Source organism: Oryzias melastigma, linkage group LG3, assembly GCF_002922805.2.
Source record: "Oryzias melastigma strain HK-1 linkage group LG3, ASM292280v2, whole genome shotgun sequence".
In the NCBI taxonomy this organism is placed as follows: domain Eukaryota; kingdom Metazoa; phylum Chordata; class Actinopteri; order Beloniformes; family Adrianichthyidae; genus Oryzias; species Oryzias melastigma.
Window position 1 is genome coordinate 15,703,835 of NC_050514.1, and position 23,249 is coordinate 15,727,083.

General features: G+C 37.7%; 1 protein-coding gene across 1 annotated transcript in view; it reads left to right on the plus strand.

Moving 5' to 3' along the window:
• The window catches only part of igdcc3 (immunoglobulin superfamily, DCC subclass, member 3), a 75,629-nt gene extending 66,373 nt beyond the window's left edge, over window positions 1-9,256 (plus strand). Inside the window, exon 14 of the mRNA XM_024296377.2 lies at window positions 2,899-9,256. Coding sequence (XP_024152145.1) covers window positions 2,899-3,024 — 126 coding nt within the window. The 3' untranslated portion in view covers window positions 3,025-9,256. The remainder of the gene's footprint in view (window positions 1-2,898) is intronic.
• The last annotated feature ends 13,993 nt before the right edge of the window (window positions 9,257-23,249 follow it).

Below are 23,249 nucleotides of genomic sequence, written 5' to 3' on the forward strand. Positions count from 1 at the left end.
ATTCCACTCGTAATAATCGCCAATCACAAACACTTAAGATTATTTTTTTACAGCCACAGTTCTTTCTAAAAGATGACGGTCCCCTTTTCTTCTCCCAATTTTTACAGTGTCCAACAGTTCTTAACCTAGTTTTAGAAGCTACAGCCATCCCCTCAGTGCTCCATGCATGCCTGCACATTGACCCATCCTGCATTAACATTTTTGTGTCTTCTAACAGATTTCACTGCTTCAGATAGGGTAAAAGAACCTGTTTCAAACACAACAAATAGTAATTTTCTATTGTTAAATTTTGGGACAGAAATTGTCATTTTTAAATGGGCTACATGCATGTTGGCAGCAGCAGGCGTGTCCACCGTCCTACTTCCTCTCTTTTGCTTCTCGTTAGTTGAACACACATAAACAGGTAATCAGTATTAGGTGGTAAAGCTACTGGAAAAAACAGGCGGGACTGTCCTGGACTTTTGAGGTTAAACGCTCCATCTCTGTTAAGAAAAATGAGGGATATTTAGTTTTTGGGTGAAGTTTGTGAAAAAAATAAAAGAGTCCATACACAACACTACTTTACTATAGAAGTTGGGCATTTAAAGTAGAACCTAGCATCTCTGGCTTTAACAGAAAAACAAGATATACAATAAGAAGAGAAGGAACATAGGAAAAAAACATGTCATAATCTCAGTAACCCGTCAGGTGTCGGCTCAGGTATCGACTGCAGCTTGACTCTGATGTTTCATGCTGTTCACAAGTTGACTTTTAGTCTGATGAAACATGACCTTCTACCTGAACCAGAAGACAGATTCAGGGTGCAGATTCTTGTGATTTCTTCTGTCAGTCATTTTGTTGGAGAGCTGCAGAAAGTCCTGAACAGGTTGGACATTACTATTTTAAAGGTTCAGTGAAGGTCAAATTAAGATCAACGTTAAACGTCCTTATGATCCTTCTTAAAGTCCCTCTTCAATCATCTTTTAAGCTATTGTAAAAGTGTTCCCAGCAGTCTTTTAATTATGATGACGCCGTTTTTAACCAAAATAAAATAATCGATGTGGTATTCTAGGTCAGGTGTCTGCAACCTGCGGCTCCGGAGTCACATGTGGCTTCTACCTCTCCATTGTGGCTCTTTTATTATAAAAAAATAAAATAAAAAAATTAAAAAGTAACTGTAAAGTAAGAAGTTGGAAAGTAGTAGAGAGGAAATAAAAAATAAACTAACTCAAACTTTACCTCATAAACAAACAGTTGAAACACAGGATGTATCACGAGACAAATTGCAACATTTTGACAAACTTTTATGCGTCCTGCAATTTATTACAGAATATCAATGGACGTCAATAAGGACAACCAAAATTAAGACGGACCAGATTATAAAGCAGATTTTCTATTTTTGAAAAATTAAGAAATTTTAAGTGTGTCCAAAAAATATGTCAGAGGTCCCTTAATTAGTTCGGATTTCATTTTGGTTTGTTAGATTTAGATTTCTGGCAGAGAGATATGACAGTGAAATTAACTATTTTTATTTAATCACTCCTGCTATTACATTTACTATTACTACATTATTTGCATTGAGATGAGCACATGTGGAGGGTGTCTTATTTTGAAAGGAACTCACAGAAACTTATGTCAAACTTAAAAAAAGGCAATTTTCTTTTGATATTTGTGATTTATTCATCCAAAATTAACATCTCTTTAATTATGTTTATCATAATCGTAACAGAAGCATAAATACAGATCAGTGTGTTATTTTTTTAAGGGGTGAAGGAAGTCTTTGTGGCTCCGACTGGGTTGTAGTCCATGAGAAATCAGCCTGAATGGCTCTTTCAGAGTTGAATGTTGCAGATCCCTGTTCTAAGTCATGGTTTCAGCATTTTTAAGAGTTCACAGGAGGACTAATCACACAGAGCAACCTCTTCCACCTTTCTCCTTGCTGAGATCTCAAAGCCGGGAGCTTGTGGCCTTCCTATTATATTTTCTACATAACAATAAACTCTTTTTCAGTCTTTTTTTCTTTGTCGGTTCATGATTTAAAACGATTTCTATAAAGAAATCTTGGAAAAGCAATTTAAAGCTTAATTTTCTTTATATATGTCAATTATCTGAAAAATACCACATGTTAAAAACACAGAAAACACAATCATTTTCATTGGAGTGGCTTTATTAAAGCAAATATCCTGTGAATACAGTGTGTTTTTTCCTTCAGTTCAGATTGTTTTTGTTATCCTACAGTGAGATTTGTCCCTTTAAAAAGTAATTGTTCAGAAATGTTTGGGCGATTTCTTGCAAAAACCAAAAAACAAATTAATCTTTAATACTCTTGTATTTCTATTTTTCTTCCGTTTGTGCTCTAGTGCTTATTTTAACCCTAAGTGTTCCTCAGGTTTGTTTGAAATTTAATCAGATAAATGCCCTCATTCCCCTTTATTAGCTACAGCTGAAAAATGCATCGCTGCTCACGTCAGCTCTGTCTTCAAGTTGCGTTGCGCAAGTTTTAATTTAAAGCTGCAGTGAAATGTAAGGTTCTACAGTCTGGTTGTTATTGAGGTCACAGCAGGTGGTGGGTTCCTACTGGAGTGATTTATAAAAGGGGTTGGTTGTAATGTTTTTTTGCAAAAACTTAATCCACCCCAGTAAAGCTCCACCCCCCACTGTGACCTCAGTAATAAACAGATCATAGAATTAGCACCATTTTATCAGTAAATCAGAGAAATTACACCTGTGTTGAAGTAATATTTAAGACGGAACCGCTGCCCTGGGTGCTATAAAATTTGGCAGGTGCAGCAAATAAAGTGACCGATCCGATACATTTGATTGCATCGGAAAAGGAAATTCTCTCTGAGAGTACAGTTTAAAGGAGCTGAAATGAATGTGCACGATGAGTCTTAACACACCCTTGCCTCTGTCTTTCAGTCCAACTCCTTCATGCTGAACGACACCCAGCTGTCCACCATACCGCTGGATGAGGCTAAAATGGAGAGCGAGACGCAGTTCCAGGCGCATTCTGCAGCAGACGCGGCTCAGCACGACCAAGGCTAACCATGTATGAAGGCCCTTTTACGGGATGCTTTCTAGTGTCCACTTAGACTTTTCTCTCACTCAGGTTGATAAGTGTTTCTTTTTCAGAGAATAGTTTTTTTTTCCTTTTGTGCCAAGTTTTTTTTTTCTATCGCTCTTTAAGTGGTTTGTTCGGAGGTCTTGGGAGATCAAGGACTGTGATTGTGGTCAGGCAGTTTTTAGCTAGATGGACCACTTTAAATGTCTTTTGGTCTTTTGTAAATTTTCTGGTATTTGGCAGCACAGAGAAGAGAGAGCCCTCCCCCAAATGTCCTTGTTATACAATGACTTTATTTTTAAGTTTATATATATATATCTATATATCTATATATAAATACACACATATCTTTATCGTCTTTATGTCGAACCAGTCATAAGTTATTGGTCGTATCTCTGCTCGCATCTCTGTGGATGTCAAAGATTCCTGCTGCCTGTTCTCTCCCACCAATGATTCCACCTTCTTACTCTCAGAAGACCTCAGCTTTCTTCCAGGGATTCAATATATTCTGTCTCAGGACTTTATTTCATTGATATCAACATTTTTTATCAGTTCTTGGCCTTCATACAGGTGCTAGACTTGGGCGTGTGAACCTTACAATTACACGAAAACCTACCTCAGCCGGAATGAATGTGTTGTGGGAAGCTTTTAGGGACTGTACCTTCCCCGTTGTTCACAATACTTTACATGCGGAGGGAACCGATTAGAAGGAAAACCACAGGATCAGGTGCCGCTCTACCTCAGATGTCAAGAAGCGTCGTCCCCCCCTCTCCAGCGTTATGGACGTGAAACAGAAAAATGAGCATCCAACATGAAGCACTTCCAAATGCTGAAATGAATGTTCTACCTCAAGATAACAATGTAAATGTTGTCGCTGTTGTTGTTGTTGTTGTTAGTTTGTTTATTGCATAATGAGAACCGTTTTCCTTTGGTGAAGTCGTGTCTTTCCTCCGTTGGAATTTTTGCAGAGTTGTCAGTACCTCATGCAAGCTGACAGACTGACAACATGATACACAGTCTGCTGAGAAAGTGTCAATCATGTTTTTAAGTTTTCTTCAGAATGTTATTTAGAAGATATTTTTGTTATTTTTATGTTTATGTATATTTTTTTCCCCCACTGGTAGCTGTTTTATGACAAGAGATACACTGCGTTTTGAATCAGGAACTTTTACACTGAAACTGTTGCATAAACAAACACAAAACTGTTCATGTCGCCTCCAGCCTGAGAACACAGGAGAACATTTTCATGTTTTTGTTGTGACATTTTACCACAAAATGCTCTGCTAAAAGGTTAAATGAAGGAATAATTTTGAAATTCTGTATTTATTTTTTTTGAGGTGACAAAATCAGTTCTACCATCATTTCTTCTATCGTGAAAAAGTTCAAATTTTATTTGTTCATATTAGCTTAGTCAACCAAAAAAACTGCATTTACATTTATTTTTATCAGAAATATTGACAAATAAGACTATTCTGTTTATGCATTTTGATTTATTAGAGTAAATGGGAAGCCGGATTTTATTTTTGTCAAAAAATATTATAAAACCAAAACATTGAGAGACAAAATTTAAAATTTAATGTTTTACAAATTAAAAATGGGACTGATCTTGTTGAAACATGGTGTAACTTCAATTGACAGCAGTGTAACTCTTGGACTTTTTTCTAAATGTCTTTATCTGCAGTCATTTTTTTTTTTTTATAACATTGCACGCTTCCTTTTAACCGCAGCAGTAGCCTTTGAAGCATCTGGTGGCGTGTAGATGAGGCAGCCTCTGACCTTATCTGCTGGTATTCTTCCCAAAACCGCACGAGCTGCTCAGCCTCCTGCCTGCTGTCAACACCGACTGCTTAAAGGGTTTCAGGAACATCAACCTCTTCCTGTTACACACTGATCACCACACACACACATACAGCTAGCTGAGGGGAATGCATGGTCGTTGGGTGGTCACACAATCTGCGTCACCACATCCTGCACAGGACTTACTTTGATGCATCATGGTTATCTACCTCAACCCTGTTTCTGGCCTTCTTCTCAGGTCTTCATGAAGGAAACTCGACACTATGAACACACACAGGCTGTGGAAAACAAATGTGAAGTTATCATTGCAGTAATGGGAACGCGATGGACCCATAATTTTCTAGAAAAATGAAAGAAGACGTTTTCAGGACCTTAATGCCATACATGCACTAATTAAACACTTCCTGCTTCATTTCTTCAGGAAACTGACGTCTGGTTAGTTTAGAGTCACAAATTGAAAAATTCTCAAAAAGCTGGAGAAAAAGTGATGCATCTAGGAAACAATTCTTCTCACACGGCTTATTGGTTTAAACAGATTTAGATTTAGAGAATTCATCCTAATTAGCTCAGAAAATTACTATAAAACACAATTTCACATATGCAGCACTAAAAAAGAGCATCAAACCTCAGAAACTTTTTAGACCAATTTCAAACATTCGCCAACATTTGACGCCATGCATTCAAAGTGAAAAATCCGTTTCCGCTTGAAGGTTAGAGGCGTCGCCACAGCGGATAATTATCTTTTTTTTTTTTTCAATGTCTTATATGCAAACCAGCAGGGTCTCCATCTCAGTGATCATCTCAAATAATGTATATTTTTATGCCTTTTTGTTAATTATGTGTCATTTCTACACAGATGTTCTGACTGCATCTATTTCTTCTATTTAATTGTACTCTTGTCATGTTGCCTTGAGAAAATGTAAATTGTCAAAACAGCCAAACAAATGCCCAACTTTAACGTCTCCTCTGTGTATATTATTAACCGCTGATGTGGTGTTTTTCTCTTCAGGGCCGCTGAAATATCTGTGGGGGGTTTTTTAACCTCTGTTGGGAGTCATTTCACTTGGGATATAAGACGTGTGTGTTTTCTTTTAATTTCTGGTTCCCTTGTTGTAATCTAGGGTTAATCTCCTGCTGCAGCAAATTGCTCACCCCCTGTAGATGTGCCATGCTATTACGCCTGAAATGTGGAGCAGAGACATACGTGTTTACGTGATTAGACTTTCATAGATCGGGTTGTCATAGGATCATTTTAGCATTAGAAAAGTTCTCAGTGACTGGCTTTAGTGGTGTAAGTCATCGGTGGAGGGGATCGTACAGTTTGTATTTTTACGGCTAAGAAAAAAAATGGTATTTTGTTATTTATATTTAGGTCTTGGGCATGTTTTCTCTTTCCTGTTAGCCTGCCTCCTTTACTGCTTGTTTGTGAAGCCCGATCTTTGGTCAAGAAGATTGTGTGCTCAGGGACGCAATGATCTTTGCATTACTTCTGTTATCTGTCTGAAAATAGCTGACCTTCTGAAGACCTCCTAGTATTTCTGCCCAGTTTAGACTCATCCGTTTGTCGTTGAGGTTATCAAGACATTACTATACTAGTCTGATAAGAGAAAATATCATCTTTGTTGCTTAAAGTCCCACTCCGATTGTCATTTGAGCTCTTAAAAGTGTCCCCAGTGGAAATGTAACTGCTATTATGAAGATTTTAGCCAAGATAAAAATAAAAAAAATGATGTTTTCTAGGATATAGTTTCTGCAGAGTGGCAGAAGTCATTCAAATTTCACTTCTGAGTTGGGATTGTTGGCTCAGAGTAAGCCCAACCCCTCTTCCCATCATCCATCTGTTTACCCACTAGCTTACAGGCCCTCAACCTAACATTAGCAGTGCAACAAAAAGGGGTAGGAATATCAGATCTATCCAGTTTTGATCCAGAATCCAGCTCAAAAGAGGAAAACAGAGACTTACATGGATCTATTTGTCTATAAGTGAATGTATCGGAATGGGGCGGAGCAGCTTTTCGCTGAAGGCTCTATCAAGCTTTTTCCTACTGTAATTTTTTTATCTGCTCCAGATTTATAACATTTGCAATAAATAAATAAATACTCAGAAATGCAATTTTAAGCCTAATTTGTCCTCTATTGTGAAAAAGGAAAAATGTTATCGGAGTGGGTCTTTAAAGCATTCAATTAGAAATGTGTAATGATACAATTTTTTTGAACTAACTTCGATTTATTTGTTTGCTTTTACTGTGGAGTCAGACAAAGATTCATTCAAAAATGAGCTTTACAACAAATGTAAGACCTTCAAGCTCTCAGATGTTTTATTCAGTGACAGATCAGCTTCAGATGAAAGTTTAAAGTTTTAGAAAAAAAGCCTCGGTTGTTGTTTTATGTCCTCTTGGGTTGTGAATAAAGAAGGCAGAGCTTGATTCACTCAGAATATGCATCCAGGAAAAAGGCTCTGTGACTGTGATTCCTAAACACATTCGTTCAGACAGAGAGGAATACGTTGGTTAGAATCGTTAAGTGTTTTGTTCTGATAGTATGTTTACCTCAGGGGTGAGGATGTACGACTCACAAAAAACTCAGTTGTTCTTTTCCCTGAAAGCCCCCTCCGCACACACACAAACACACAAACAAACACACACACCAGGCAGGCATCCCTAACATCAGCACCAAATCACCATCCTGATTTTCATGTGACTCCTTCAGTCAACTTTTCTCTGGTGTTCCGCTCTGAGACGCGCCAAACAATACTTAGTTTCATGATTTTCTAAGTAATTTGTTGTCAGATGGTAATTCAGTGTAACTGTACTTTAATGTTTGAGATCAGTATTATGATATTAATACTTCTTTCAAGGAGAAGGATTGAATCCAGTGTATTTAAAGGTAGTAGGCAGAGAAAAATCTACAGTAGATCTGCATGAAAAAAACAAACGAAAAAAGAAGAAGAAGAGGAAACTGACGTGTTCTTTTAGCCCGATTGAAAAGTGTTTGTTAACCTTTATTGGATTTGTGATGGTAACACTGTGATATTCAGCCAAATAATGGCAAAATAATGTTGTGATCTCAGTATGGTACTATTGATGGTCCTGTTTCACATTGTCAGTCAATCTGTTTTGATGGTGTGTATTGATGAAAATAGGTTGGGTGACCTTTTCTGTTGACGGTGTCTGTCTTGAGCTTCCTGACAACCCCCCCATTCTGTTCCCATCATGCATCATGTTCACATGAGTGAGTGGAGGTGAAGCTGTCGGCCCCGTTGCTTTTTCACTTCATCTTTAGTTAACAATTTTTATAGTCATTTACATGAACAAAGGAAATAAAATATAGGACAAAATCAAACACTCAATTAGGAGGCAAAAAGATTGTAAATGTTCATGGAGAATGCTGGGAAACGGAGTTTGAAAATCCCCTGCAGGGAAAATCTATGTCAATATAAATTGTCAACATATCAAAACATGTAGGCGTTGGATTATTTGACCGTCTTTTTCCCAGCGCAGCTGCAAGGTGCATCAGGAATTTGACTCATATGCATAAAATCGAAGACTAGTGTAAATCATTAATGCTCCAAACTAAACTTTAGTTTGACTGACGATGGGATTTCAATGCTTAATTGCTAACGAAATCATAAAAACTCCTTGAGAATTGCCAAAAATGCATCAGTTATGAAATGTTTGATTTAACAGAATTGGATTAAACTTTGAATTATTCACAATTTTAGCTCAATTATTGTGAAGACAGAAGCTCATTTCTGTCCAGCGAGTTTACCATATGATTACGATCCACCACAAGGATGATTCTTTATTTAAGCAAAGAGTATTAGTATCGCTTTGTGTTCTTATCAGCTTGTGCTTTTTCTCATTTTGACACAATTCTCATTCCATCTATGCATTTTTTAAGTTTCTTTTTTTTTTTTTAAGTACTGCAGGGTTTCAGTGTGGTGCCAACCCGAATACAAAATGTGCAAACTGTGCATTTCCAGTTCAAACTGTGTTTACTGGGTCTGATTAACTGTGTTAAAGGGAGCTCAGATCTTTCCATTTAGCTCACGGTCACACGAAATGACATTTGTCTGTCTGATTCTTCTGCCTGTCTGTCTTGTTGTGTGTCTGTCTGCTGAGGTCACTGCTAATACTTGCTCCCGGTTTAATTCAGGTTTGAAGAAGTGTTCTCAGAGCTTTGGCAGGGATCACTGTATGTCTACACAAATGTTTCTACACTCTCTCTAGACCAGGGTGTTACAATTATAAATTATAAATCTTTATACATATCCACATGTACTGTATGTACTGTATGTGTGTATGTATATGTGTAAAAATAGACCAATTTTAGTGGTTTGTATTGTTTTAGGGTTCATTGTGAAACACTGAAGACATAAAAAGCATTAATAGTAATAAACTAGCGCTAGTAAAAAAAAAACAAAAAAAAAAAACAGTCTGAGTCTGTGTTCATTGTGTGTTGTAAAGTGGTGTAAACTACCGCACACGCGTGTGTTTGCTCGCTTGCTTCCTGCAATCCACAGAGAAGCCGTGGATCAATGTTTTTCAGGCTCCTGCCTTTTCTCTCTCTCCCCCTTCCTGTTCGGCACATTAACTCATGGCGTCCCGGCCAGACGAGCGGTATTGAGCTCGGGGCCCACAGCTGCTGGTCGATGAAGGCTGGTGCCGGACTTGTAATCATGGTAAATCCCAGCGCAGGACTGCAAAGGCAGAATCCGATACGAATCAACTGCCTTCATATGTGTCTCTCTTGGATAACAAACCGAAAAGATGATTCCAGCTTTTGGTTGGGTAACGGCTCGTTTTTAGGCATTCCTGAATATTTAATGCCGTAAAATTCCCATCAAAGATGTTCGTAGGGAGAAACAAAACGAATGTAGGCACCGAAGCGACTTTTCAAAATCTCAAACCTGTCATTTTTTTTTCTTGCTTTTAAGATAAAAGCTTGACTTGATTATCTTTTTTGTTGAAGTGTAACAGCACTGACCTCATATGCAGATTTCCTGTGCTGAGAGGTTTTTCCAGCACCTGAGGTGTGCTCACCTTCACTTTTACCTCCTACTTAAGAGGTTTACATAAGCATTGTATTATATAAGCGTTACATAAAGGATTTTTTTTTAACATGCCTAAGTGCATCTTTGAAGGTGTAACCACTTACATAGATCAGGGTTTAGGTTGGAAAACTACATAATGAAATTCTTAAGTGAAGTTTGCTTTATTTATACAAAAATATGACACAAATTGCATGAAAAAAAATGCTCTAGAGTGTGAATAGAAAGGAATTCTCTTCTTCAGAAGACTAAAATAAATTCTTTGAGAAGACATAAAGGAATGTAGGAGCAACAGGAGGTAAGTCATCGCCGCTTACAGCTGTGAACTTGAGGAGAGCATGACTTGCTCCTCTTGTGGAGGTGCTGCATCCTATATATAAATGTGAGTACAGACTCACACACAGACCGTCCAAAGCTGTGAAACCTTATACTTGGCCCGGACCCTGATTCCTCCTGACCCCACACATTTAAGGCAAACTGAGAAAGGGGACCTTAGCTTCCCAGAAGGAACCTAAAGAAAGGATGGGAGAAGGCGGGGGGGCTATCATCTGGCTCCCTGCGCTATGAAGCCTTTTAGTAGCTCAGAGGGAGCAGCCAAGAAGCAGGGAGGGCAGAGGTCACAGCAGTCTCACCGCCCTGCCTCTAATGCTCCTTGGTTTTTTTCCCCCCTCTGCTCTCCATATTCTGTTTTTACTGTTTCCAGATTTCCTTCCAGGTGACGTCGCTCCTCTCAGGTCACAAATAATCTCCTCAGCTCCCGTTTAAATCATCCTTTTAGTGTGTTCGATGGATCTGTCTATAAATGACCCCTTTCCATAAACATTAAATGTTTCTCAATTAACATTTAAGATGAGTCATTAACCTGAATTACAATCAAGTTGTAATGGTTTAAAGAGAATCAAGTCAAAAGTTAATGATGCTGAATAAAAAATGATGGTGTATAAATAAAAAATATTTCAGTCAGCAACGTCTCCGTGAGTACTCATTATGGAGACAAACTGATAAGATTTTTGTCCTTGTAAGACAGAAAGGCCACAACTATCGAGCAACAACTTCTGGTGTAGATTTTTTTATGTTGCATCTTCGCTTTTTCACTTCCTGGTTCCAACTGATTCTTTTTAGACGTCTGCAGAAGCATGAAGTACTGCCTGTTAATGTCAGTGGGAGTGAGATTGATACTCAAGAATCCATTTTTTGGATGTTGGTGTTTGGTGAAGTCATTTATTGTCACACAATTATGTTGAACCTTTTTAAATCATAATGACAAAATACATTTCCCAAATGACCCTGTTCAAAAGTTAACATACCCTGATGACTTTGTTCTGAAAACAAGCACACAGGCTGATACAAAAGGGCTTGAATGGCATCAACGTGTGTGCACAAAGAGTCTTGGTGTTTCTGGGATCCCAACAGACCCTTGGATCATTCATCCACTGATATGTCTGGATTCTGAGTCATGGGGAGAGCTTAAGAGCTGTCAAAAGATCTACGGGAAAAGGTAACTGAACTTTACAAAACAGGAAAAGGATAAAGTAAAATATCAAAGTAACTGAGAATGCCCAGTGGTCAAACTTTGATCAAGAAGTTGAAACCAAACCAGTGTCAGGAAGACCAACTCAAATTTCTGCCGTAATAATTTCTTCCTGGGTGTGTAAACTTATGAGCTCAACTGTTGCTCTGCGATTCAGTTTTAGGATAAACCTGCTTTTGCGGCAGCTGTTCTCATGTCCAGGTGCTCTAAAGATCAGGGTCAGGCTGATAAATTTAGATGGCCGGACAAGAGTGGATTTAAAAAAAAAAAAAAAAAAAAACGACATTTTTTTAAAGTAAAATTAAATGTTTTTTTGTTTCAACCTCTGATTTTTATTTGACTGTTTGGAAATTGTTATAGTAATGTGTCTCCCGTAATGAGAGAAGTTCTTTTAATGGTTGCAGTGTTTGGCAGTGCCTCATATTGTGTGGAGGTCCTTGAACAACACAGATGCAGATAAAAAGCACATCTTTTTTGAGTCTTCTGAATAAAGCTGCTGTGATAATGAGGTCCTGATTTTACAGCAAATTATGTATGGAGTACATGCAAATGGGCTTTCTGCTTTATGACATGCTGAGCTGGTCTGAGCTCTTGTTTGAGCAAAAGAACAAATGTGAAAGGAACCAACATCCTTCCTGCCACTTTTCCTTTTTGCCTGCTTGTGGCCGAAGGTGGTGCTTCTTGGACGGAGGATGACTGATGGAGAATGTGAGCATTAACATGCCGAGGCCACAGGAGACGTGGCACTGAAAGCATTAATGGAGTGACTGTTTCTGAGAAAAGTAGGGCTGATGTGATTGCAATGTGTGCCAGGGGAATCGTTTCCCTGCAGATGACCACGAAGGCGGTATGGATGACCTTATAATACATTTATATGTATCTGCAAAAAGAAAAAGAAAAAAAAAGGTTGGCCTTTTCTTTTTTGGATTAAATGTAGCTTTTACACGAGGAGATAGGTAGCAGATTTCTTCTCTTTTAGCGCTCAAACACACGTGAGCACACAGATGGTTGGATTGACTACTCTTCAGTGAACATAATGTACCAATGTACCCGAGCGCACTCAAGAAAGAACGAGGGGGGGGGTTAAGGGTAAAGCGTGGGGGAGGTGGAGTGTCAGAGATATTGCATCTCCTACTACTGAGGTGTGGAACAGTACAAAAGAAAAGGATGGGGGTGGGACGGAGGGAGCAAAGGATGGAGGTGTGAGGCGGCTTCAGAAAAAAGAGAGAGCAGCTAAAGATGGAGGAGGTGGCCCTGTGTGACAGTTGGTGTGAAAATATTAAAACTAAAATGCAGGAAAAACACCAAGATTCTGAAGTCAAATAGAAGGTAAACAAGATTCAGAGACGTTTTCAAGGACAGTTTACTGGTTTTAACCCAGAATATTTTTTTTCTTTATAAAAAGGTAAAATCATTGTAGAAAAAAGGTGTTATTTTAACCTTTATGTTTGGAAATTTACCTTCAAAACATAATTAAACAGGAAATCACATGGAAAGAGTGCTGACAGGTCTTGAAGAGCCACTCTGAAGCGATTCTGACAAAGATAAAAAATCTAATTTAAGACAGTCCTGCAGAGAATAATTCACCTACAATGCAGAAACTACTGCAAAGTTCCGAAAATTAAAGACATTCTTTCTACAGAACAGGAAAAAAGAACGTGCTGCTGTTTCTTCTGTATGCCAAAACGCATTGTTGCAACAATGCATCACTAAAGTTTGCTTCACTGGAATTAAGATCTCTGAAAGTAAATGTAGCCCAATAGATAAAACACACACATATATATATATAAATATATAAACTTGATACAAATAATAGAATATTAAGAAAAAAATGACAATAAAAGAAAAACTCTTAAATTGTTCAAAATGTTATTTTGTGTTTTTGTTTCAACAATATTTAAAGTGTTTAGTGCACAAATTTTGCAAAAGAAAGCAAGGAGGTCATTTTTACAACACAAATCTTAAGTGTCAGGAAGTGGTGGATGAAGCATCCAAACGCCAGAGACTAGGCTTGCTGAGAGAAAAGTAAAACATTTTTATAAATATAAAAAAAAAAAGTCATAGGAGCACCAAAAAGGTGTCAGAAACAGACCAGATGACCTCAGAAACAGACACTTAAATACACTGAGGTTGATGAAGTGAATGAAGACAGCTGTGGATGATTAACCTGAACATGGTGAGACTGACGGGAAAACAGAACATGACAAAACCTAAGCCTAAAATTATGACAACAAGGTGGTTTTTAGGATGATGTCACAGAAGCACTGGGCAAGTGCCATGTAACAAAACACAGAAAAACATGTAAGAAGTGTTTTTTAGCTGTTACAATAAATGTTCTAGGCTTAACAATTGGACCAATTATTTCATTTAATAACACAATCAATGCTTTACATTGGTTTTAAGCTCACCAGTTGCTTCATTCCTAACCTGTTACATCACGTGACCACTGGCTACAGCGGCTGTTTTGGTTCAGTTATTCCGCACCGATGACAGATTGTATTCAGACTGAGTAATCTAAGAGCGAACTGAATCTCAATCTGATTTTGCTACGATCTTCAGACCCATATTGACCCAACCCATCTTAAACACAGACCTATGAGTCTAAGAGTTTTTGTAAATCTTAGTTGATGAGTTACAATAAAATCCCAACTATGTGTCAGGTATGCATTGTGTTTCCTGTATAAGAACCTATTTATTTATAGAGAAGTTTTTCTACAGGTGATGTCACACTCGCTTCGTCCAGTAAATACACAGTCAATGACATTAAAGGACACTTATATTCACATTTGAAGACATACTCAAATGGATAGTATATTTTCAACACACTGTCATATAGGTTCAATATTTTGTTTCTTAAAACCATTTTAATCTAAATTCAATAAGAAGAGATCTTAGGAATTTAAATGAAGAACGACGTATTTGTGATACAGAAGATGCACATGAAATAAGTCCATAGTCTTTGGCGGTCATCAGATCTGGGCAGATGACGTCTTGGGATGAGATCAGATGAATGAACACCAGAGGCAGACCAATATGGTGGTTGAGGGCCAGTCCATGACCAAGAATTGGTCCAAATGGTGGATGACCAGAAAAAACATCCAGAATGTAGAGAAATAAACATGCATGAATTTAAAAGCAACATGCGATTGGGATTGGCTGAGAAGAAAGGGTGGAGAATTTAGCTATTGGTTTAGCTTACCTGAAAGTGAAGATCTTAACTGAAATTGCGCCAAAGCTTTACTGACATAATATTTCAGTAAAAAAACAAAAAAAGGACAATCAACTATTTCAAAATGTTCCCTAATAATTTTCCTCTCTACTAAATTCATCCATCCATCCATCCATCTTCTTGACCGCTTTGTCCCTTTCGGGGTCGCGGGGGTGCCGGAGCCTATCCTGGCTACTGAAGGGCGAAGGCGGGGTACACCCTGGACAGGTCGCCAGTCTGTCGCAGGGCCTCAATCACACACCCAGTCACTCTCACATACACACCTAGGGACAATTTAGAGTCACCAATTAACCTATGAAGCATGTTTTTGGACGGTGGGAGGAAGCCGGAGTCCCCGGTGAAAACCCACGCATGCACGGGGAGAACATGCAAACTCCACACAGAAAGGTCCCAGCCAGGATTCGAACCGGGGCCTTCTCGCTGTGAGGCGAGAGCGCTAACCACTTGGGCCACTTGTGCAGCCCTCTACTAAATTCAAAATGAGTAAATGTCAGTCGGAACATCTGATTAATCCTGATAGAAGTAAAGTTAGAGTTTGTATTTTTAGTGCAGCAGCAAAGCATCAAGTGACAAAGTCTTTTACACTACTTTGATGTTTAGCAATCTGGATCATGAGTGGGAAAACAGTATAGCCCACGCAAACAAAACAACACAAACATTTCAGTGTAAAACTGATCTCTGATTGTACAGATGCTGCCAGAATGTAGATGACTAACAGAATATGAGTAGAACTATATTATCAATGTCCACTTAGATATTTAGCCCACGGAGAAGAGCTCAGAAAATGAGAGGGGGGATGTAGTTACTCATTGGAGGCAGAAGTAAGGTTGTTTTTTTGTTGAAATTTCAAGGCTTATGAGTGAAAAAGTATTTAGTTTAGTTCTTCTTTTTCTCTTCAGAAGCTGTGCACATGTCAAAAAGGTGGAGACGTTTTATGATAGACAGTTTTGCTGAAGAAAACAGGTTAAGCTGAGTTATCATTTCAGGAGTGTGGTTATTTGAAGCCTTGTTGTTTCTTCTGGTTTTATTTGTTTAGTTGGAAGCTCAGGCTGGATGGAGACGAAGAGTTGGGATTTAGAAGACAAGATACATAAAGAAAATATATATATATATATATGAGCCAGACAGAGAATTGGTAATAGGAGAACAGTATGTTTATGTAAATGAATCGAAAAACCACAAGCTTTACAGTGAACTCAAACCCCAAGATGTAAGAGAGTGTGAACTTGTCTTCAAAAGAGGTGTTTGTGATTGTGTAAACCAAATTTTCCTGTGTCTCTAAATAAAAAAAACTAGCCAAACTCACTAAGGCTCCTTCAGAGACCCTCCATGGCCCCATGAAGGGTCCAGAGCCTGACACCAGTGTTAAGTCCAAATTTCTGGGGTCCCAAAACCCAAATTTGAAAATCTACCAGTGAAACTAAAACTAAATTTACCGCCCTCCATTTTGGTGATCACTTGCAAGCTTATATTACAGTAAGGTCAAAATGATACCTTTGTAGGAGCTCAAGTATATGTAGATGTAAATATGTACAAATACACTTTTATCCATCTTTGAAAAAAATATCCCATGAACCTTTGTGAAATTCAGATTTGATGTCTAGGAGGTTAACAGGTTTTGCCAAACTTTTACAAACATGGAATTGTATAGGCAGACTGGAATACTGACCAAAAGAAGTAGAAAAACAGCTTGGAGGATAAATGTTTCTATACTGAAATAAGTTTGTAGTGTTATCTGCCTGATTTGTCATCAATCAATTGTTGTAATGATGAAGTAAAATGATAGACAAGATTAGACTAAACTAGACTAAAGTAGAATAAAATAAAATAAAATAAAATAAAATAAAATAAAATAAAATAAAATAAAATAAAATAAAATAAAATAAAATAAAATAAAATAAAATTAAATTAAATTAAATTAAATTAAATTAAATTAATTAATCAGGGGAAATTCACCAAATTTTGAAATTGGTTTCAGCACGACCCAGAACAATGTTCACTGTGTCGTTATAAAAAACTTTATTTATCAAGTCCATGAATGGTTCACCAAAATACTAGCTAAACTTCAAAAACAGCAATGCTGCCTGTTGATGACATAAACTTTTGACTAATTTGTAAAGAAAATGACTGTGTGTGCAGATCATGAACTCGATTTACTTTTGCGCTCCCCTGACCTGGAATCTACATTGTAAAAGTAGAAGAAATATTGTGACCTTTTTAAAAGAACTAAAAAGTAAAAGTCAAACACTTCAAAATGAACAAAGTTTTTATGACCTATAGCTGTATATAGTGTTGTGAAGTAGAAAACACATATTGCCATTCTAAGATAAATACTGAAAGAACACAGTGTTATGAGCTCTGCGACTGACAGCATCCAGGGCTGAATTCTACACATTTGCTGAAAAATATGTGATTAGTTCCACCTGAACTGACAAGTCAGAGCCTCTTGATACATCCTGATTGTATTAATATTCTTCATAAACCACTGAAAGACTGTAGTTTAAGGTAATAATCTTTATTCTGCCACCTCTTAAGACAATATAATGAGTTTTTTAAGGTTTCTCAACAGAAAGACAATCAAAGAAAGCATTTCTGCAGGTCAGATAAAAAGTGGAATAAGATGTCACATATAAGATAAAAAAAATGTCAAATTGTTATAAATGCAAAAATATAATGTAATAGTTTAAAAGTAATTTATCTATAACTTCAAAACCACTAATATAGCCAAATATACAGCAATTTATTTTAACCTAAAAGTAAAAAAAATATTCCTAAAGGTCTGATCGAGTAATAGAGCGAAACAAAACTCATTCAAATCTCATTTAATCATTTTTTTTGCTCTTACTCATCATTTTTTAACACTCTTCTTCTTTTTTTTCTTCACACTTTGTCTCCATATCACTTCAGCTGGCCTGTTGGCCTGGTTTGTCCCTCCTCATTACCTCCAGCTAACCCTTATCAATAATCTATGCAGAGGGAGAAAGCCACTAGATCTGTTTACTAGGCTTAGCTCCTGTACTCTTACACTAAGTGGGTTATTTCACTGAAATTAGAAAAAAAAAGCAGAAAGTGGAAACGAACAAATCCCAAAGAAAAAATGCATCTTTAATCGAGTCATGCATATTTAAAATGTGTTTTCGTCTTCTAATCACGCTTTTCGCCTCAGATTGCTCTCTGTTTGCATGCCCTGAGCGGTCTAGTTGGAGGCAGAATGGAAGAGCACGTGCTGCATACAGTGTGGCTTCACTTTACTCACCAGTGTGGGAAATGTGAAGGAGTAGAGCCCACCTGTGTCTGCTTTATCCCCCCATCTATCGGCTCTCCCTATTTCTCTGAGCACGGCCATGTGGATGCAGAGTTTGTAGAACTAATTAGACCCCAGGGTGTGGCCAAACACAGGGGAAGATTCACTCACAGTTTCTGCGCCAGAGGCAGAAATGTCCCTCACAGTGTCAAGTAGAAGGATGGAGACAGGAGAACTGAGAGAAAAGAACAGTGTGGTAGTTTTTACAAAGCAAAAAAGAAAAAAGGTTTCTTTGTGTCAGGGAAATAGACAAATTTATGAATTCAATCATTTGCTTTTCTTTAAAAATCTTTTATTTTGCATCAAACGAGGTCAAACCTTGTTTGTTGGCTTATGAATCAAAGAAAACAGAATCGAATGTTTTATTAATGACATTCTGTGATGTATCAATAACTCAATTCTCAATGCCAACTGAATTTGTTTTTACTATTTTAAAGTTTAATTTATTTGTAATTTTTATTCGTTTTAGCCTACTTGATTATATTTGAATGTCATTATAAGCACTCTATTTTAACGCCCTTGTGCTGTAGAGCTACAGTATTTAGTGTTCTGTTCGGACTCCAATATTTCTTCACAACAATCAACAAGTATCTCATTATCTAAAATGAAGTTTTGTCACATAGTGTGGGTTATCTTCAAACACTTGACAAACACAAGAGCTGTAATTTGATTTTTTTGAGTGATTAATTAAAAATGACCTGTAGCTAAATAATTAGTCTAATTAATCTAATTAATCTAATCTAAAAGTGGCTGTGAAAAGCCTCATTTTTAGGTATTTTCATTTAAATTTGAGACACCGTTGCACAGTGAAAGTTGAAAAAAAACAACTAAAAAGTGGCTTTATGAAGCTTTTCCAACCTTTATTTTTATATCATTTTTTTTTCTTTCAATTATGATCAGTTAAGAACATTACAAAATAAAGGTCAGGTCCAGTCCAGAGTACTCTAATTTACCACAACAACTAACAGTAGCGCACTTTTCTGACCAATCCAAAAAATAACTTTTTACTAATACCATAATGCCTTATTATTCCACATGATTTTATTGTTTCAAATTAAATTCAATTTTATTTATACGGCCCAATATCACAAAGAAAAGATTGCCTCATTGGGCTTCATGCCAGTAATTTTACAGATGCAGAAGGTTAGTCATAAAATAAAGAAAGAGGAGGAGGGCCACGAGGAGGAAAACAAACTTTTACTTCATCATCTGGGCAAAAACAAATGATAAGTGTGGAACTTTCCCTCTGAAGTGATGCTTTGTTTAACTTATCATGACGTTCAGCATTTATACTATTGTCCTCAGCTGCAGCAAAGTGAGGTCGGTGCAGGCTTTGTAGCTGTTACCATGGCAACATGTTGCACCACGTATCAAATAGTCCGCTTTTTTTAAAAAAACAACTTAAGCATAAAAAGATTTAAGAACAAATGATGTATTTAACATTTATTTATTTTGTTAATGACCATTCTATAGCAGGATAATGCTCTTTGGGGTGTACATTATCAGGTACTTCGCAGGAGCAACCGCCCAATCAGCCCTCAGTTATGATAATGGACACCTCGTCAAACATTATCCTTTGCATAATGGATAATAGATATAAATTAAAAATGAAATTGGAGATTTTTTTTTTAAATGAACAAATTTGTCTTTAGTTAGTTAATCACACTTAATGCAATAATTTGACAGTCCTAGGGTTGTGTATTTTTCCTTCTCTTTTGATTTGATACACATCTTGATACATGGTCTACGATTGAAAACTTAAATGAAGAAAATTACAAAGTTTGACAGAAATGGATTATTTACTTCCTGATCCGTTTTATCTCTTCTTACCAACATAAACGTGCTAATATCTGTGATTTTAGACCGATACAACCAATACTCAAAGTGCGTGATATGCTCCGTTTACATCCTGATTTTTTACAGATCAAAAACTCAGGAAAATTCATGTAAATTTATTTTTAAAGTCTTCAATTTTAACAAGTTGGGCAGACAGCTAATAGCTTTGTCCTTCCACAAAACATACAAAGCCAAATGTAAAAGACTTTCCCTGGTTTTGAAGCTTAAAAATGCAATACAAATGTGTTGTTGCACAAGGCCAACATCAATATTGTTTGATAAGAGCCTAAAAATTAGCAAAACATTTTCCCTGTAGCTGCGTGGTATAACCATGAGCTGCCTCTGTGGCTTTCAGAGACTTTATTACAGTATTTGATGCCAACAACAGATAAAAACCGGAAGGTAAAACAGGAGATCTCAAAGGTATTTTTTATATTGTTACATCAAATTAAACTATTGAACATTAACCTTAAAAGGTTTCTTTTGATTAGCTCTAGTTTTGACAACAAATCCATAAATGCTAAATGAAGCCACACAATAAAAGAGCACAGCATCTGCTCTGCAGATGAATAAACATTCATTTTTGTTTTAGAGTTTATTGCAGATGCTTAAAAAAAGGCTGCTGCTACCAGTTATGTGGCTTCAAATTAGGCTTCTTGAGTCAAAAAAGTTCCTTTTCTGAACATCTGCTGTCACTTCGTGTCCTGTCACTTACTGCTGAGAAATCCCTCAGGAAATGCACTCAAATTGCCTCAACACTGTGAAGACAGCATGTAAAACATGCAGAGATCCTTCAGCTTAATGACACACAGTTTTACTTTAAATATGAAAACATGGAGGAACAAATGACACAACATCAGCAGATTTCCATTTCCTTTTTAGATTTCATATATCTCAGCAACTGGACCACTGAATCCCCTAAACCTGCCTCTGTCAAGTTCAATCCCAGCAGAAACATTAAGCAAACAAGGAGAAATTTATGAGTGTCGTGTGTTTTACTGACACTTCTGATCAGCAAACATATCAACGAGATGCTTCAGTTTGTTTTATTGACAATAGAAATATCCAAACATGAGGATTTGCCCGAGGGTCCACTTTAATCTTGCGGTTCGCTGAGATTGGATCATGTGGAAGGATTGCTCTCATGTTGCATCATCACCCGCAGGATGAAGTGCAGTCGTCCTAATGGATGCACCATCCCGTGTGCTGAAACACAAGCCCGTTTTCCAAGCTTTATGTCATCAAAACACGGGTTAATGTGGAGCAAGGAGTGGGTGGATGATTACAGGTGGGGGTCACCCTGGCTGCTGGTTTGTCTAATCAAATCAGGGGGTTGGCGTGGAGGCAAGGTGAAGGTCAGAGTGGATGCTGCCGCTGCTGCTGTCCCAACCCCCTACCTGCTATCACCGTGCTTTTCTGGTCAATGGCCATCTCCAAAATTGACAACTTACTCAATAACTATTACTCTCGACTGGACATGAAGGAGGTGGGGCTTCTGAATCATTAATCACATGATCGATAAGTTACCATAAAATACCAGAGAACTCACTAAATGGAGCGTTTGCATAAAAAAAGGCAAAGTTATTCATGAATATAATAGCTAGAATTAATTTTAGAAACCCTTAAAATTGCAGCAGTTAATAGTAAAACCTAATTCCATTCAAACATGAGATTTTTTTATTGAAAACTGAGGAAGTTTGAAGCATTTCCTGGCTCAGCTTTGCAGGACTTCTTGCACCTGATTGGTCTTTGTCCTGTTATTGCTGCCATTACAGAGAGCGGCCCTTCCTTTGTTGTGTCAGCCTATGGGCACAATGGTTGTGGTAATGTATGGATGACAAAACACACACACACACAGTGTCAGGGCAACACAAAAACAAAATCTCCTTTGTGCACTTGAAAGAGAGGCATTGCCACCTCATGGTCAGACATGGTTACTGCACCTCCTACACTTAATGGAAATCCAGGCCAAATATGGGTCATATTTGTTGAATTATGTGTGATCCCACAACAGCTTGGTGATTGGAGGGAGAAAACTGGCTGTTTTGCTGTAAAATATTTGATAATTTATTTGATTTTTGTAGCAATCACATTTAGGTGACAGCACAAATTCCTGTGAGAGTCATATAGGGTGCCATTTCTTGTGCTAACATAATAAGGATGATTTTTTTCTAACATCATAAATGTTGATTTTTATTTTTTTGACCGACTAAACAGATGTTTTTATGGGGATTTGAAAAGCTGCACTGCTTAAAGACATTCTGTCCCTCATTAGCATCCCTTTTGAGGGGTAGCCATGACAACCAGGATGTTGTTTACTTTCATCTCCACGAGGGAACAAAAACAGCACTAATTCCGACTCAACAATTAAACAAGAAAACAATTTTTGTTTCACCAAACAAAGCCGAGGGGAGCTCCGCTTTTTTTTTTAATCCCAAGCACTATAATTTGAAGCATTTCAATGAACTCACGTTTAAACATCTTTAAGATCTTTTCCTTAGATTTTAATTTAGCTTCAGAGTTATATGTCATGCTGGGAAAAAGCCTCCCCACACAGTTAATAGTGTGTTATCCAGTGGCTTTGACATCGACATGCACGTGTGCAGATGTGTGTGCACGTATTGAGCCGCGGAGGAAGGGAGCCTCCAGATTGTGCGGACAGTGATTGACTGCGTTGCTGAGCTTTGCTGACGAGAGTGCAGTTTCTTTTCCATGTCAATACAAACAGACCTGAACCTCATTGACTGCACAAACCTTGCACACACTTTCACTTCCACACTCACAATTCAGTGGTAACAAACATGAACCCTCGCAGGACACTCAGTCAAAGCAGTGCTGCTATTGCTGTGTACAGTAAACCAAGTAGCAATAACACAGGCAGAAATGAGCATTTCCTCTTGGCACTGTCTGTGTCTTTGTGAGTGGATTTAACAGCTCTGCCTTCTTGCAGTTACTTTCTTGTGTCATTTGAGGTTCAGGCTACACATAAATGTCTAAAAAGCTTCTGCAGCCAATCGCTTTCACCGGAGTTTGTCATCAACCCCCCGAAGAGCCGCCTGACAGCTCCCAGCCCCTTTCTGCATCTGCAGATGTGATCTACCTGAGGTCTTTGGGAATTGTAAATTTGGCTTTGACTGCAGCCTTTGTTTGTATCTCACATCGGAGCAACACAAAAAGTCCCGCTCCAATCGTCTTTTGCTCTGTTGTAAAAGCGTTCCCAGTGGTCTTTTATGAATGATTATGCTGTTTTCAGCCAAAATGAAAAAATAAAAATCTATATTGTTTTCTAGGACAGAGCATCTCTGAGTTGTGGACGGGCTGTTGGTGCTAAGTAAGCCTGCCCTCATTTCCCGTGATCTCTTTGCTTACACTTTCTCCCACAATAGGTTACAACCCCTCCCAAGCCCAAATCTGAGCCAGATGACCAGGAAAAAGGAGGAATACATACATACAGGTTCCTAG